Source organism: Zea mays, chromosome 2, assembly GCF_902167145.1.
Source record: "Zea mays cultivar B73 chromosome 2, Zm-B73-REFERENCE-NAM-5.0, whole genome shotgun sequence".
NCBI lineage: Eukaryota > Viridiplantae > Streptophyta > Magnoliopsida > Poales > Poaceae > Zea > Zea mays.
Genome location: NC_050097.1, coordinates 7,798,474 through 7,814,054, shown reverse-complemented (window position 1 = coordinate 7,814,054; position 15,581 = coordinate 7,798,474). Strand labels below are relative to the sequence as shown.

Below are 15,581 nucleotides of genomic sequence, written 5' to 3'. Positions count from 1 at the left end.
TTCTGAGGCGAACAATAAAATTTTGAATCTACGATTTGAATTGGCAGGAGCAGGACCAATAAACTCACTCAGTACTGAGAGCACACTACTCAGTAATTCCTACTTACTGGAATAAAAATTACCACTCTAAGAATATTAAGTGCTCACAACTAGTTCAGAAGTATCGTTTAACAAATAAAAATATCTTTGAGAAAAAAGCAATCATCCACGAAAAAAACCTAGAATTTGCAGATTCCTACTAAAACTTCACAAAAAACCTTAAACTTAGCATACAGTCCAACCACCACCTCTATCATACCCAACGTATATATTTTTTGTCACATCTCACATGGTACACTATTTCTCATGCGAAGAATTTGGAATGCTAGAGGCTTTACTTTTCTTTCTATTGATTAAAAAACATTGAACAGAGAAAAACAATGGGTTACGCTTTTCTTTCTCTTGCTTAAACATTGGAAGAGAGAAAACCAAATGGTTACGCTTTCACTTCCTAACGGCGTAAGGTATATTTACGTCTTCATGTGGCGGATGCGTACTACCGTCTCCGCACGCCAGAACCCCAAAACCCCAGCGGCCAGCAAAAGCAGCGGCGGCGCGGCCAGGGACCGACGTACCCGCCGCGAGAAGCTCCGGTTGGCACCCCAACGGCATGGATGCTAGCAGCGTCAGCCCGTGCGATCTAGACAGGGAGTTTGCGCTCCAAATCGCTCAGCTCCTCGCCACGCCTCCTCTCCAATCAGCCCAGGTTCTTGCTTTCTTTCTGGCCCCTTCTGTGCGACTAGCCTGTTTGCTTGAGAATCCCTTGATTGAACAGTCTCTTGGCATCAAAGCTGTTACTTTGGTCGAACCTTTCCGAATCCAGGCTTTTCATGGCGTTGGCGTTGTTGGTGTGGTATCTTAGGCTTTGATAGCGTTGGTACAAAATTATGCGAGAAATGCTATATCTGGGTGTTAACATCAGTGCGAGTATCAGGTAATGAATATGCTGCCTTTTGTTTCTTCATCAGGAATACTATGGTGAACTCATACGGTCCAAGAAGCTTGATGGCATTAGAGTGAGCTACAGTGGCAAGCATGGGAAAGGTATCCGTTGCTGAGCTATAATTTAGAGGGCAGCCACTCAGCCTGATCTGGTTATGTAAAATTGGCATAAGGTAAAAGCTCCCATTTTCAACAAACCGGTTCTTTCAGGTGTTTATGCAAATAGGGACTTTGGTGAAGACGACCTTGTTCTGAAGGACCAAATGTTGGTCGGTGCTCAGGACAGCCTTAACAAGGTTATCCCATTTGATCGAAAGTAAATAATCCATTGCGCCGTTTATTTGAAAACTAACTGGCTGTTCCGGTTTCTATGTGCCTTTTTGCAGATTGACTGTGTTGTGTGTAGTTACTGCTTCCACTTCATTGGTTCTATAGAGTACCAAATTGGGCGTAGATTGTATTTGCAAAGCCTTGGTGGTAGTGGTGATGGCACTACCGAGAGACACTGCCATGGGAGTGATGTTGGGTCAAGTACTGGCTGTTCCGGTGCATCAAATGGAAATAGCAATGCTGTGCCACAAGAGGTCCTGTTGTCACTTATGGATGGTAATACGCTGTTGCCTTTAACCGATCAGTTCTGTTTGCCACCAGTTGTTGCTTGCCCTGGTGGATGTGAGGGAGAACTCTACTGCAGGTTTGTGTTCCTAATAATTTGTGAATACTTCTTGATTTGCGAGGTGGCACCAGAGATGATTATATAGGCCTGAAAACTAACTTCTCTTGGCACAACATATGATATCTGTTTCTCCTCACTATTTCTTCAGACCTAATTTCCGTGTACAAAACTTGTGACTATAAAAATTACTCTTGTTATTTCTTGGATATTTCGTTTAAATATAACCTTGAGAAGAAAACTTGGTTAAGTAATATTGCAATTTGTACAGCCAATCATGTGCGGATTCCGATTGGGATTCTTATCACTCTTTGCTGTGTGCTGGATCCAAGACTGAACCATTGCGGAAATCTGCCCTTCAGAAATTTGTGGGGCATGCTAATGGTAAGCCAGCACTAAATATTTATGGTCTGCATCATTATGGCACAATGTCCAGCTTCCACTTTTCATTTAAGTTGGAAACCTATTTTCTGATGATAGTTGTTCTTTATTTCAGAAACCAATGATATTTTTTTGGTTGCTGCCAAGGTAAGTGGCAGAAGTATGCATACTATATAGTATGTTTGCATCCAAAGATCAGTCTAATTTACTATATTTGTTTCGCATTTCTAATCTTGTTCAAGTGATATCTTCTTTTTATATTTTAAAATTGCAGCTTAGTCTTGGTCAAATGCACATAGAAATTTGAGCATCAGACTTAAGAGTTGATATCAGTCGCCAATATTTGTCAAAACTGTGAACCTGCTATAGACCAATGCACCAAAACAGATCATTTCATGATAAGACGATTATATGAATTTCATGAGGCTAAAAAGAGCAAACAAAAAAATCACTCTTTGTCTTCTGGCCTCTAGGTTGCAATCCAATAACACTTCTTGATTCTCATTCACAAACATCCGCTTTTATATGTCAGGCTATCACTTTCACCTTGTTGAGATATAGGAAACTCAAAAGACAGCATGTGTCTCATGAATCAAGCTCTTCGCTCCTCTTGGAAGCATGGAAACCACTTTCAATGGGCTTCAAAAAGAGGTAACAAGAATGAGCTTGTGTGACTTTTCCCCAGACAACCTGGAGTGATTACTTGTTGAGTGCATCACTAAGAAACAGTGTTGCATGACAGCTGTTGTTGAGCATGATAATTGTTGTTCAGTTTTTGTGTGCGTAGTAACAATTCAATGAAATAGTATAACCTGCAAACTTTCTTTAACAGTCAATGACATTCTCATGGCATGACTTGAACCTTTATTCTTCACAATTTGCCAGCTAGAAGGCTAGTTCTGGATGGCTTTCATGTGCCTTGATGGGAGACATTTGTTGTGTTGTGACAAAATCACAAAAATCCGGTTTATCTAGTACAAACTTGTGAAAGCAAAACTTATGCTTGCAGATGGTGGGAGTGTGTTGCTTTGCCTGAAGATGTTGATTCCAGTGAAGAAGAATTGTTTAGACAGCAGATAAGGGATCTGGCGTTTACGGTAATTATGCAGCAGATAATTCACTTTATTGGACATCATGAAACTATTAGTTCACATCCTACTGATCGAATTGTACTCTGGCCACTTCAATGGAGCATCTTTTCCATTAATGTATCAATTTAATATATTGTACGGCCAAAATAATAAATTATACAATAACATATAAATGAATTGAACTTATTCTGCTGTGATGTATCTATTCAGTCACTGACATGCTGATTGTATTTTGCAGTCACTGCAGCTTCTCAAGGATGCAATCTTTGATCCTGAGTGTGCGCCTTGTATCCTTTTCAGTAGTCCACAGACTTGTTCGACATCTATAGGTTTACTTGACATTATTTTCTTATCCATTTTTGAAGTTTCCTTAACAATGGTCTAGTGTTTTCGCTTGACATCTATGGCCATATAATTGGCATGTTTGAGCTGAACAATCTGTAAGTGGATTTATCTATTTATTTTAATGCTGATGGACATGCATGCGATGTCATTATTTTATTTGCACCTATAATGAGCACGAATACCTGTTCTGCATTTGACATCATAATATCTCAAAATGCTCTCCTCTCTTTTGTTGCAGTGATTTAGTTGTCGCATCACCAGTTGAAGACTATTTCATATACATTGACGGTCTTCCAGAGAGCGACAAGGTATGTTCATGGTTGGCCAAAGTTTCGGTTGTTTTTAATCTGAAAAGAACCCAGTCGTTTGTAAACCTGAATTGCACTCTGCTCTAGGAGGAAGCAGAGAAGGTGACAGGGCCATTCCTAGATGCTTTAGGAGAAGACTACTTAGTTCCGTGCGAGGGTATGCACAGCCCCTTCTGCAGTACTTGTTATGTACCTATGCTTGCTCAACTGTATAAATTATTGTCCCTAATGATTTCTCGCTGGCAGGAACGGCATTCTTTCCTCTGCAGAGCTGCATGAACCATTCATGCCGTCCAAATGCTAAAGCATTTAAGAGAGACGAGGTGAGTGCATGCATTTTTTTTTACCATTTCATTTTTCATGCCGATTTGCCGTCAGTCAGCAAGGCAGATCTGATCTGTTGAAATACCGCCGTAGGACAAGGATGGCCATGCAGTGATAATTGCCCTTAGGCCCATCAGCAAGGACGAAGAGGTATCCTGTTCTTTGGTCAAATCGTTTCGATTCTGCAACCAAGGCGAGAACTTCGGCTACGGCTAGGCTGTGTTGCACCTGTCCTAACGACCTGACGATGAACTTTCCAGATTACCATCGCCTACATCGATGAAGACCTTCCTTACGAGGAGAGGCAGGCGCAGCTTGCAGATTACGGGTTCACGTGTACATGCTTGAAATGCCAAGAAGAGCGACCGGTCTGAAAGGACAAATATGTTTGAATTTTGCGGCATTCAGCCTATGTCACTGGGTAGTTTTGAAAGCTCGCGAGAAGTGAGTGCACAAAATGATGTTTGTTTTCGGCTGTAACTTGCAAAAGTTTTGTTGTTGTCCAATGAATATGAATAGTGACGAACAGACGATCAGTCGTCGTAACCAGCAGCCTCATGGGACTAACACAACCACAAGAGCGAATGGCAATAGCAGCAGGTTGACACTTGCAACTATTTTGGTTATACTTGTACATTAACACAACTGGCTGATTCGCCAAGTATGCTAGTATTACATTTGTCATCTCCCTGCATAGATTATGGGGGCACTGCATATCGCACAACAACGTGTACATAGCACAGGCTTTTACACATGGTACAGGAAAAATGAGTTCCATCACTCGAGCCGAGCTGACGAAAGAAGGAAAAAAAAAACAATGATGTCCTCCGTTCTCACTAAGCCGCTGCCAACACTTCGCTGGATGGAGTTTGACCTGCAGGTAAAGAAACTATGGAAATTAGGGTATTAATTCTTCTGGAGTTGCACGCAATCATCATCTTGGATCTTCTTATATTGTTTATAAGTGTTCCACGTTAACAGATCATCATTAAGACACAACATATCAAGACAGATCATCATTAAGACACAACATATCAAGGCGCGTGTGCTCTACTATACCTCTATCTCTGGTCTAGGCCTCCAAAATATTGTTCCAGGCTTGGAGCGCTGAAGACATTGGATGCTGTTCTTTCCGGTCGCTGCGGTGAAATGTGCAGTTGATATTTGATAAACCTCTGCAGGGCAAACAAACATACCGATGAATAGCAAATCAAAGACTATGTCAGTGGAGTGTCCGTGGGTGCGGCTGTTTGTGTACTTACAGCTAATTGGTGAACGATTTCAGGACTTGTGTCGATGTGCCAATCAGGTTCGAGTTGCCGAACGAAAGATGTGCGGCCGTTATCTGTACTACAGAAGAGAACCTGCAGATTTTAAGAGATGTTAGGTTACATATTTACATGGCAAACAACATGTTAGAGTCCCATTTAGGGTTTGAGGTTCTTCCCATGTAATAACTACTCTCTCACCCCTGTGTAATGGGTCAGATCCAGTTAACTCAAGTCTATTAATACAACACTCATCCTTAAGACAGGGTTAGAGTTTCCCACATGCTAGGTTTATTTTTTTTGACCTCCCTCCTAGCCGCCAGCCCCCAGCCGCAGGCTCCTCTCCCTCCTTGCCGCCGTCGGCCCCTTCCTACTCCTGCCGTGGCGCTCTCGCCGCCGCTCTGCCCCCACTACCGGCCGCTGGTCCTCCTGCAGCGGCGCCCCCAGCAGCCGCCCCGGCTCCTCTGCTGCAACGCCTGCCACCGTTCCGTCCTAGCCGCGGCGCCCCCAACCCCGCCTCCGCCATGGCCGACTTCCCCATCGGCACGTCCCCATCGGCGACCACCACCAACGCCGCGGGCCTGGGTGCAGCAACCGCCGCCGACACCACAGCCCTGGTCACGGTCACCCAGCAGCTCGCCGCCGGGGGTCTCCCCGCTGGCCATGGCCTCTTCCCCTCTACCCGCAGTAGCGACCGCGTCGTGGACAGGGTCCCCTACGTCGCCGGTCTCGCACCTCTCCCCGACAACCTCTCACCTGTGCAACAACGCCCCCGTCAACCCCCGCCGGGCTTCACCCTCGCTGCTCCCGCACCGATGGCCCCCGCTACCGACTCCTTGTTGGTCGCTGCCATCGCTACGATCCAGGCCACCGTGGCTGCCTCGCAGGAGCGTGAGCGCGCCGTGTCCCTCGCCCTGGAGCAAGAGCGTGCCATGGGCGCCGCCCTGACCGCACAGATGGCCACCACACAGCGCCTCATCCTCGGCCACCCTTCGGTCGCCCAGGCGGCTCCTCCGGTCACTCCTGAGGCTCCCTTAGCCTCTGGACTCGACGCTGACCACATCACCGCTCTCCACGCTCAGGCCGCCGGGCTGCACAACATTCGATCCCTCGTGTCCATCGTGTTGGACCTGGCATCCTCCCACTACCCTCGTTGGTGGGGGCAGGTCCTCTCACGCTTCGGCGGTATGCTCTCGCCGACCATGTCCTCGCCGACCTCGTCGACCCGCCGTCTCCATCCTGGTGCCTAATGGACAGTGTGGCGCTCTCGTGGCTCCACGGCACCATCACCGTCGAGCTACAGGACATCATTTGTGATGAGGCGAACACGAGCCGACAGGCGTGGCTCGCCCTCGAGGAACAGTTCCTCGAGAACCAGGACGCTCGGGTACCTCGACGTCCAGTTCCACCATTTCTCTCAAGGGGATCTCTCCGTGGGGAGTACTGCCGCCAAATGAAGGGCATGACGAACTCCCTCCGCGACCTCGGCGAGCCGATCGCCGACCGTACCTTGGTGTTGAACCTTATGCGTGGCCTCAGCCTCCGCTATGGCCACCTGAAGGCTCTCATCAAGAGGACCGTGCCCTTTCCCACCTTCGATGTCGTGCGGAGTCAGCTTCTCCTCGAGGAGCTCACCATGGTGACTAAGGCACCCACTCCGGCTCCGACCCTCTATAGTGCTCCTCCCGGCGGTCAGGCGCCCTCCGTGGGGCAGACCCCTCGTCCTCCGTCGACCGAGCCCCTGCCTGCCGTCCTCCCGTGGCCCCTGCGGCTCCTCGTGCGGCTTCCACCGTCGCCCGAGGTCGTCGCCCCCGCAAGGGCGACCGCGGGGGTGACGGCCAGGCGTTGTCATCATTCTACAACCCCTGGACCGGGACCATCTCCATGTGGTCGGGTCAGGCCCCAAGTGTCTCTCGTCCTCCAGCGTCGGCTCTCCTGACAGCGCCTCCCAACGGCGTGCCTCCGATGCCTCCCTATGGTGTGCCACCGACGTCGCCAGCTCCGCCCCAGCTCCCGCCCTCGGGGACCCCCACCTCGACTCCTTGGTCCCCGCTAGCTGGAGGATGGGACCACGCCTTCCTCGACGCCGCTTTCAGCACCATGGTGATGGCCCCACCCTCCTTTGACTAGGTCATCGACTCCGGTGCTTCCTATCGCACCACCCCACTGCAGGCACTCTCTCTCGCTCCCACCCCTCCATTCCTCCCATCCCTCCTCAATCGTCGTTGGCAACAGTTCCACTCTGCTGGTCACCTCAGTAGGTGTCTCGGTTCTCCGTGGGCCGTTTTATCTCAACGACGTTCTCGTAGCCCCACACATCACACATAATCTTCTTTCTGTTCGTCGGTTCACCACCAACAATTCTTGTTCCATTGAGTTTGACCCCTCTGGGTTTTTTGTGAAGGATCTGGCCACCAGGACCCCCTCGCCTGCTGTGATAGCGCGAAGCCACTCTACACGCTCTGACCTTCCAGCATCGGCGCATCTCCGCCTCCTGTCCTGGTCTCCACCACCTCCACCACTTGCCATCGTCGTCTCGATCTCCAGGACCCAACGTCATGACCAAGATTACCAGCAGTTTAGATCCTTCATGTAGTAGGGGCATTTTGAGGGTCTCTGTCATGCTTGTCAGTTAGGCCAACATACTCGTCTCCCATTTACTACTTCTCGGGCTGAGCAAGCTTTTGACTTGGTTTATTGTGATCTCTAGACCTCCCCTGTACTCAGCCTATTTGGTTATAAATACTATTTGGTGATTTTGGATGATTTTTCCATTTTCTTTGGACTTTTCCAATTCGGTTAAAGTCTGACACGTTCACCACCCTCACACACTTCTTTGCCTGGGTATCCACCCAGTTTCGTCGCCCGGTCCATGCCCTGCAGTGTGACAATGGTCGCGAGTTCGACAACCACGTCTCCCGTTCTTTCTTTCTCACTCATGGCGTTCAGTTGCGTCTCTCGTGCCCCTACACCTCTGCCCAGAACGGCGGGACCGAACACATGATTCGCACCACCACTAATATGATTCGTTGCCTTCTCTTCCAGGGTCTCTCCCTGCCAGCTACTGGACAGAGGCCCTGCACATCGCCACACACTCAACCGTCTTCCCTCGAAGGCGGTAAGCCACCCTACTCCCCACTTCGCCCTATACGACACAACCCCCTCCTATGACCACCTTCGCGTGTTCGATTGTGCCTGCTATCCTAACACTTCCGCCACCACTCCCCATAAGTTGTCTCCTCGCTCCACTCACTGCCTCTTCCTTGGCTAGTCCCCTGATCACAAGGGGTATGGCTGTCTTGACCTCGTCTCCCACCGCACATCATCTCTCGTCACGTCGTCTTCAACGAAGGTGTGTTTCCCCTTGCTGGCCCCTCCCCACCCACCGATCTCGCCTCCCTCCTTGAGTCCGACACGGTTCCCCCTCACCCAAGGCGCCTCGCCTTGCGCCGTTGCCTGCACCACGTGCCACCTCGACGCCTCCGCTCGCGCCACGCGCAGCCCCGTCGACCCTTCCTGCGCCAAGCGCGGCCCCGTCGACGAGCGTGGCTCGCTTTGCTGACCCCGCCCTCGTCTACCACCGTCGCGTGCGTGCCACTCCCTCGGCGCCCACTGACCCGGGACCGTTGACGAGCGTGGCTCGCTTCGCCGACCCTACCGTCGTCTATCACCGCCGCGGCTCCAGACGTCCCAGCGGCCCGCTCCGAGCCGCTTGCGTACCACCCGGTCGTCATCCACCGCGACCCCAGACACGTCCACCCCATGGTGACTCGGCGCACCGCTGACGTTCTCCGCCTTGTCGACCGACTGATCCTAGCAGCTGATACGACTACAACTCCTCCGGACGCATCCCCGGTCCCGTCCTCCGTTCGCATCGCCTTCGCTGACCCACACTGGCGTCGGGCTATGGAGGAGTATGTGGCTCTACTGGCCAACCACACTTGGGACCTAGTGCCGTGTCCACCGGGCACCAATGTGGTCACCGAGAAGTGGCAGTGGATCTTTCGCCACAAGCCGACCTCAGACGGCTCCCTCGACCGCTACAAGGCCCGTTGGGTCCTTTAGGGCTTTACCCAGCGCCCCAGAGTGGACTACGATAAGACCTTCAGCCCTGTCGTCAAGTTCGCCAATGTACGCTCTGTCCTCTCCCTCGCCCTTTCTCGGAACTGGATGATCCATCAGCTTGACGTCAGGAATGCCTTCCTCCATGACACTCTGACAGAGACTGTCTACTTCAGCCAGCCCACCGGCTTCGTTGATGCCGCTCGTCCGGATCTGGTCTGCCAGCTGAACCGCTCACTGTACGACCTCAAGTAGGCGCCACAGGCATGGTACAGTCGCTTCGCCTCCTACTTGGCCTCCATCGGCTTCGTCGAGGCCAAGTCGAACACGTCCCTGTTCATCTACCGACGCGGCGACGACAACGTCTAACTTCTGTTCTACGTCGACGACATTGTGCTCACGACAACCATCGCCGACCTTCTACAGCGCACGATCGTCGCCCCTCTGCAGGAGTTCGCGATGAAGGACCTGGGGCCCCTCCACCACTTCCTCGGCATCACCGCCGAGCGCCGGCCTTAGGGTATCTTCCTCCACCTGCGCCAGAATGCCATCGACATCCTGGAGCAGGATGGCATATCCGACTACAAGCCCTACTCCACACTTGTCGATACTCAAGAGAAGCTCTCTGAGGACGACGGGCCCCCGGTCGCCGACGCGACGTCCTACCGGAGCCTCACGGGCGTGCTCCAGTACCTCGCCTTCTCCAGGCCCGACATCGCCTACGTCGTCCAGCAGGTGTGCCTGCATATGCACACCCCGCGGGAGCCCCACCTGACCGCCCTCAAGCGAATCCTACGCTACCTCCGTGGCTCCCTCAACTACGGACTGCTACTCCGACCATCCCCGACGTCAGAGCTAGTCGTCTACACCGATGCTGACTGGGCTGGCTGCCCCGACACGCGCCGACCCACATCCGGTTATGCCGTGTTCCTAGACGCCAACCTCGTCTCTTGGGCCGCCAAGCGACAGCCCGTCGTATCCCGCTCCAGCATAGAGGCCGAGTACCGCGCCGAGGCCAACGACGTGGCTAAGGCCTCCTGGCTGCGCCGTGGCTGCGCCAACTCCTCAACAAGCTCCACATCCCCCTGCAGCGCGCCACCCTCGTTTACTGCGACAACATCAGCACGGTCTACCTCTCCACCAATCCCGTGCAGCATCAGCGCACGAAGCACGTGGAGATCGACCTGCACTTCGTCCGCGAGCGTGTCGCTGCCGATAACGTTTGGGTTCTCAGCGTCCCCACCACGCTGCAGTTAGCCGACATCTTCACCAAGGGGTTACCGTCGAGTGTATTTTTAGACTTTCGATCCAGTCTCAACATCTGGACAAGATAGAGTTGCGACTGGGGGTAGGGTGTTAGAATCCTGTTTAGGGTTCTCCTCGTGTAATTACTCTCTCACCCTTGTGTAATGGGCCATACCCAGTTAACTCAAGTCTATTAATACAACACCCATCCCTAAGACAGGGTTAGGGTTCCCCACACAACCGATGGTTGTAAGCAAATACTAGAATAACAATCAGTTGTTGCTTGCAGCCTACCTTATCTTTTATCAAGCCGCCACCAGCAAAAAGGCCAGCCTCACTCAGGGCCGATAAAACCTTTCCCTGCAGAAATCATTCAGATTCTAAATTTCGTACATATAGAATAACACAAACACTATGAAATCGAAAACCGTAGACCGAAGAGCTATTGGTTCGTGTGCTCCCATATTATCAAAAGGAGAAGAATATTGCTATGTGCACTTGCCTCGCTTTCGTCATCAAGGACGCACTCCATCAAATACACATCACAAATTTTTGCAATTTCTAGGAGAACCTCCACCACGGAAGGCTTCACTGTGACATGGTTCTGCAAGAAGATATAAATCCATTAGTTGACTAGTGAAGTTAGTTTTGGCATCAATGCAACGGCATCACAGCCCCACCTGAAGCTCCTCTGGAGCTGTTTCTTCCAAAATCACACCAAGCAAGCGGCATGTGAACTGAAAACAAAAAAAAACATCCATCAATATAGCATTACTCTATAAATCTGATAACTGTCGTGAGGAAGAAGCTATAGCGGAGTACCCTTCGTCCTCCACTTAGCTTATGCTTGACAAGCTGCTCAAGAGTCAGCTGCAGAAGAAACAATCAACTATCAAACCGGAGAGTTCTAGCAAAACAGCTGCACCATCTCAGTATTTAACAAATGAAAATCAAGCAATACATTTACTGGTTGGAACAGCTGGTTGACTGCTTCGTGTGCTCTTGAATCTGCTGATGAACAAGCATCTGTTGTGGTTAAAGCACCTGGTCGCGATCTAGTGCTGGTGTTGCTTGACGATGGGGCAATCCTCCTACGAGGCCTCGGAGGTTGCTCTTGAGGACCTCTCAACATTTTCCAGGCAAACAGAAGTGTGATCGAGATTGCAGCAAGTGTAGTAAGTGAACGGAGCTTCTGAAGCATGGCCACGAAGAAATTCAGTAATTCTTGTGATGGGAGCTCAAATTAATACATCATAAACATGCAAGTTGTACATTTGTTTATGTGTATCTACAAAAATAAGGCATGGACTTTTTTACAAAGCAACGTTGCCTTCAATAAACGATCAGCCTAGATGTCATAGATGCTAGATTTATCAAGGGAACCACGAACCAACAAGAGCATTTTCTTCGGCTATACGATGTTAAAAGAGCTATTGTACAATGCTGTCAATCAAGACAACCATATCAAACACATCAAGTGCATGTGTCGTGCAATTCAAACTGTTGCGGTACAAATATGTAGTGTTGCAAGAAAAATGCTGCGGACCTTTTAAAAGATGGAACCAAACACATCAAAATCACAGGGGCACACTAATCACCTATCCTTCCGCCAAACATGTTCACGTTAATCAAAACTTGGGGGCATCTCTGGCATTGAAACACCGAAAATTAAGAGCTACGCAGCAACGTATACATGTGGGGCTACATGTGGACCCGCGACAGCAAAAAGAAGTGCATTACCAAATCGACGATGATTAGGAACCTAGAATTTTACCCCAGAACAGCACAACACTACCTAGACAATAGTAGTAAAAAAAGCCTTTCCCAAACAAGGCGACGTTTTTGGGCGACCGGACCCCACAAATCCCCCGCATCGAGGCATGGACCGGCCAAAAAAGGCGTCAACAGGCGGCAGGGGTATCACAGATCCGAGCGCGAACCTGGCGATCGAGGTCGAAGGGCAGGCGATCAGCGTAGCGAGCGAGGGCGTCCACGAGGCGCCTCACCAGATCGGCGAGCTCGTCATCATTCCCGGCCACTGCCCCTGCCACCGGGGCCGACGCCGACGCCATCGCCGCTGACGAGAGGAGAACAGGGTGGGCGGCGGGGGCAGCGGAAACCCTAGGAAAGCGCGCACACCGGTGAGCGGGAGGACAGGGGGTGGGGTGCGAGATGCCCCGCACCACGACGAGGGTCGAGGAAGAAGAGGAGAGAGAGTTTTTGCTTTGCGGGAACTTTTTTTTCAGAGTTCAAGGGTAGAGGAGGCGCGCAACTTGCAGTAGAGGGCCTCGGGACAGCGAGTATTTTTAGAGACTCCCCAATGGTCTAGGCCTATTTGTAGTTTTCCCTTTTTGATTTAGCCCTCGTTTAGATCAAAGTATAATTTCCCGAATCCTATGTTTTTATGTGTTTTTAACTAATTTTTATAAAATTCCTGCGTTTCAAAGGAGCCCTACTCAGGGGCGGGCCCATTGAATTCAAAGGTATTCAAATGAATACCCATTATTTTTGGCAAAAAACTTTAATATATATACATGTATATAGTGTATATGCATGGATAGAAAATAAATCAATAAATAAAGGAATTCTGTTAATTTGGACCAAAACATCTCCTTCCTACTTCTCATACCTAACTAACCTAATAGTTTGTCGTGGACCATGAGGCCCAACGGAGCGACAAAGTCTACCTTAGTACCTCACGGCGAAAAAAAATTCCCAAACCCTATCTCCAAACCCTATCAGATGCGCCAGCCACCAAGTCATGGTCACGTCTTGCAGCCCCACGTGCCATGGAGACACCAGCACCTCCGTTGCGCCATTGTGGCTCCATAGTGCAGCTAGGTACCTAGACTTGACCGGATAATTGTCATTGTGTTGCATCTGGTTGCGCCATTGTGGCTCCGCAGTGCAGCTAGGTACCTAGACTGAAGCGTCCCGATCCTTTGGGACTCAAATGTGATACAATTACTAGTCCCAGGAGGCTAGTAATCACATTCATTACTTCAAATAGTTACAGAGTCTGAATAATGTTATTACAATACCGGGGATACAAGCTCGAAAGTGAGCCGAAACAAAATAAAGCGCAGTGGAAGATAAAATAGCCCAGGCCACAGGCAGAACTGGGTGAAGACACAGCCCCATCAATCAAGCATAGCAGAAAAGAAGTCTTCAGCTGCTGAAAAACATAAATAAATCTGGGTGAATACACTAGGTATTCCGCAAGCCCACCCGGCTCCCGTAAAGAGAAAGTGACCTATATTGTACATGCTTATTGTGGTGGAGTTGAAGTCACTCATACTTTTTCAGAGAAAGGCAGTACTCAATAGTTAGGGTTTTCCCAAGACAATAGAAGTAACACTTGCTTGACCACCACTGAGCTTCCCGCTCCCGTGGCACTACTTTCTTTCCAGAACATACACACACATTTCCCTGTTCCCAGTTGTAGTAGAAAACACTAATTGTCATACCATACCAGACTCGTCCATACCAGTGGACACGGACTATTCGAATAGGGTTAGACTCTGCGCAGAGGGGTACACTTTACCCACTAGTCCGGCTCTGCGATCTCATGGCCAATGAGACCCGAATCCGAAACTCTTTCCTTCCTTGTACGTCCGAACCTTAATGGTTATACCGGAAGGAGTCAGGCCACCACCATGTCCAAACCAGACAAAACATTCCCCTTCCTTATCCTCCCGGTGCTACCCCAGCCTTCATAACCCTAGGGTGGGACCGTACGAGTTCAGATTGAGTGGCTGCCCACACAGCCTCGAGTGGTTGTACTTTTTGGGAGTACAGGTAATGAAAGATGACAAACCGGTCCTTATATGAGAGGACGATCCTTCTGCTCACGCCTAAACCAGCTGAGCCAACACCTTAGGCCCTCCCCTAAACCAGGGAGTCCCTGATCATCCCACTTCACTAGGTGATGAGGGTGAGTACCCTTCATCGCACTCTTTTTGGAAAACATTTCACTTATACCCCTTTTTACTTATCCCATATCTTTAATCGAAATAATAGTTAATGCGGGCTCTCTCATGCTTACCATGCGATTCGATTCCCATCCCATAATCCAGGCATAGGCAGTGGTAGAGAGAAATAGGTAAATAATGCATCAAGGGAAGGATGGACTTGCCTTCGTCGAAGCTTTCCTGGCACAAAAGGTTAATCTCGGAGGGGTCGGGTTCCTGCCCTTCTTCCGGAGCTAAGAGTTCCGGAGGATCGGATCCCTCTTCCGCTAATTAAACATAGCCAAAAACAATACATCAAACATGGTGACCTTTGTGGAGTGTGCAAATTGTTATACTTTATTATTTTTGTGCCCTAATAATTTATTTAAGCTATTTTTGGTGCATAAAATATCAGCATATAAGTATATATGGGAAAATGGGAAAAGAAATGGGAAAACAAAAAGAAAAAGGATTTCCTTTCCTTGTGGGCCGGAGGGATTTTTGGCCCACTTGGGCGCGGGCGCTCGCGCGGGCGAGGCTGGCGGCCCAGCTGGCCCAGCGGTGCGGGGGAGACGGGGGGGGGGGGGGGGGGGGGGGGGGGGGGGGGGGGACGGCGTGGAGGCGCGGGCCCACCAGCCAGGGAGAGGGGAGGGGGCTGACGGCGTCGGCGACAACGGAGGGGGAGGGGCTCGACCGGGGTTCGACCGGCTGAAAGGGAAATGTGCCCTTGGGCCATTTCTAAGTATTTTGGTGATTGAGTGCCAACTCAAGTGCTTAAAATGTGAATTTATGCAATGGATGAACAAAGTGCAAATCAAGAGCAAAGGTATGTTTCTAAGTCTTAGTACATTGGTTTTGTGTACTAATATACTTGTCTAAGTTTTGGAAACAGGAAGAAAAAGAAAAGGAAAAAGGTGGCTGTGTACAGCCAAGGGGCTGTTTCGGTCTGGGGC

The 15,581-nt window shown here is 50.0% G+C and overlaps 2 protein-coding genes across 3 annotated transcripts; one reads left to right on the top strand and one right to left on the bottom strand.

Annotated features, from left to right (window-relative positions):
- Positions 1-552: 552 nt before the first annotated feature.
- Positions 553-4,647, top strand: LOC100283168 (MYND finger family protein). The gene is made up of 15 exons (NM_001156070.1): positions 553-745; positions 1,008-1,083; positions 1,192-1,277; positions 1,368-1,675; positions 1,926-2,038; positions 2,151-2,182; positions 2,568-2,686; positions 3,045-3,132; positions 3,365-3,413; positions 3,512-3,566; positions 3,710-3,779; positions 3,867-3,936; positions 4,026-4,102; positions 4,197-4,253; positions 4,364-4,647. The coding sequence occupies exons 1-15, from the start codon at positions 650-652 to the stop codon at positions 4,475-4,477; spliced, it is 1,410 nt and encodes a 469-aa protein (NP_001149542.1). The 5' UTR covers positions 553-649; the 3' UTR covers positions 4,478-4,647.
- A 33-nt stretch (positions 4,648-4,680) lies between these two features.
- On the bottom strand, positions 4,681-12,975 carry LOC100276441 (Peroxisome biogenesis protein 22). Of its 2 annotated transcripts, none has more exons than XM_020547593.3 (9): positions 12,619-12,975; positions 11,640-11,870; positions 11,501-11,548; positions 11,359-11,415; positions 11,181-11,282; positions 10,973-11,038; positions 5,366-5,467; positions 5,163-5,278; positions 4,681-4,992 (listed from the first exon to the last, which is right to left on the bottom strand). In XM_020547593.3, exons 1-8 carry the CDS (start codon positions 12,748-12,750, stop codon positions 5,165-5,167), a joined length of 852 nt encoding a protein of 283 aa, XP_020403182.1. In that variant the 5' UTR covers positions 12,751-12,975; the 3' UTR covers positions 4,681-4,992; positions 5,163-5,164. The 2 variants fall into 2 exon arrangements, with proteins under 2 accessions (XP_020403182.1, NP_001143704.1); NM_001150232.1 differs by having other exon boundaries at positions 4,684-4,977; positions 12,619-12,922.
- Between the last annotated feature and the right edge of the window lie 2,606 nt (positions 12,976-15,581).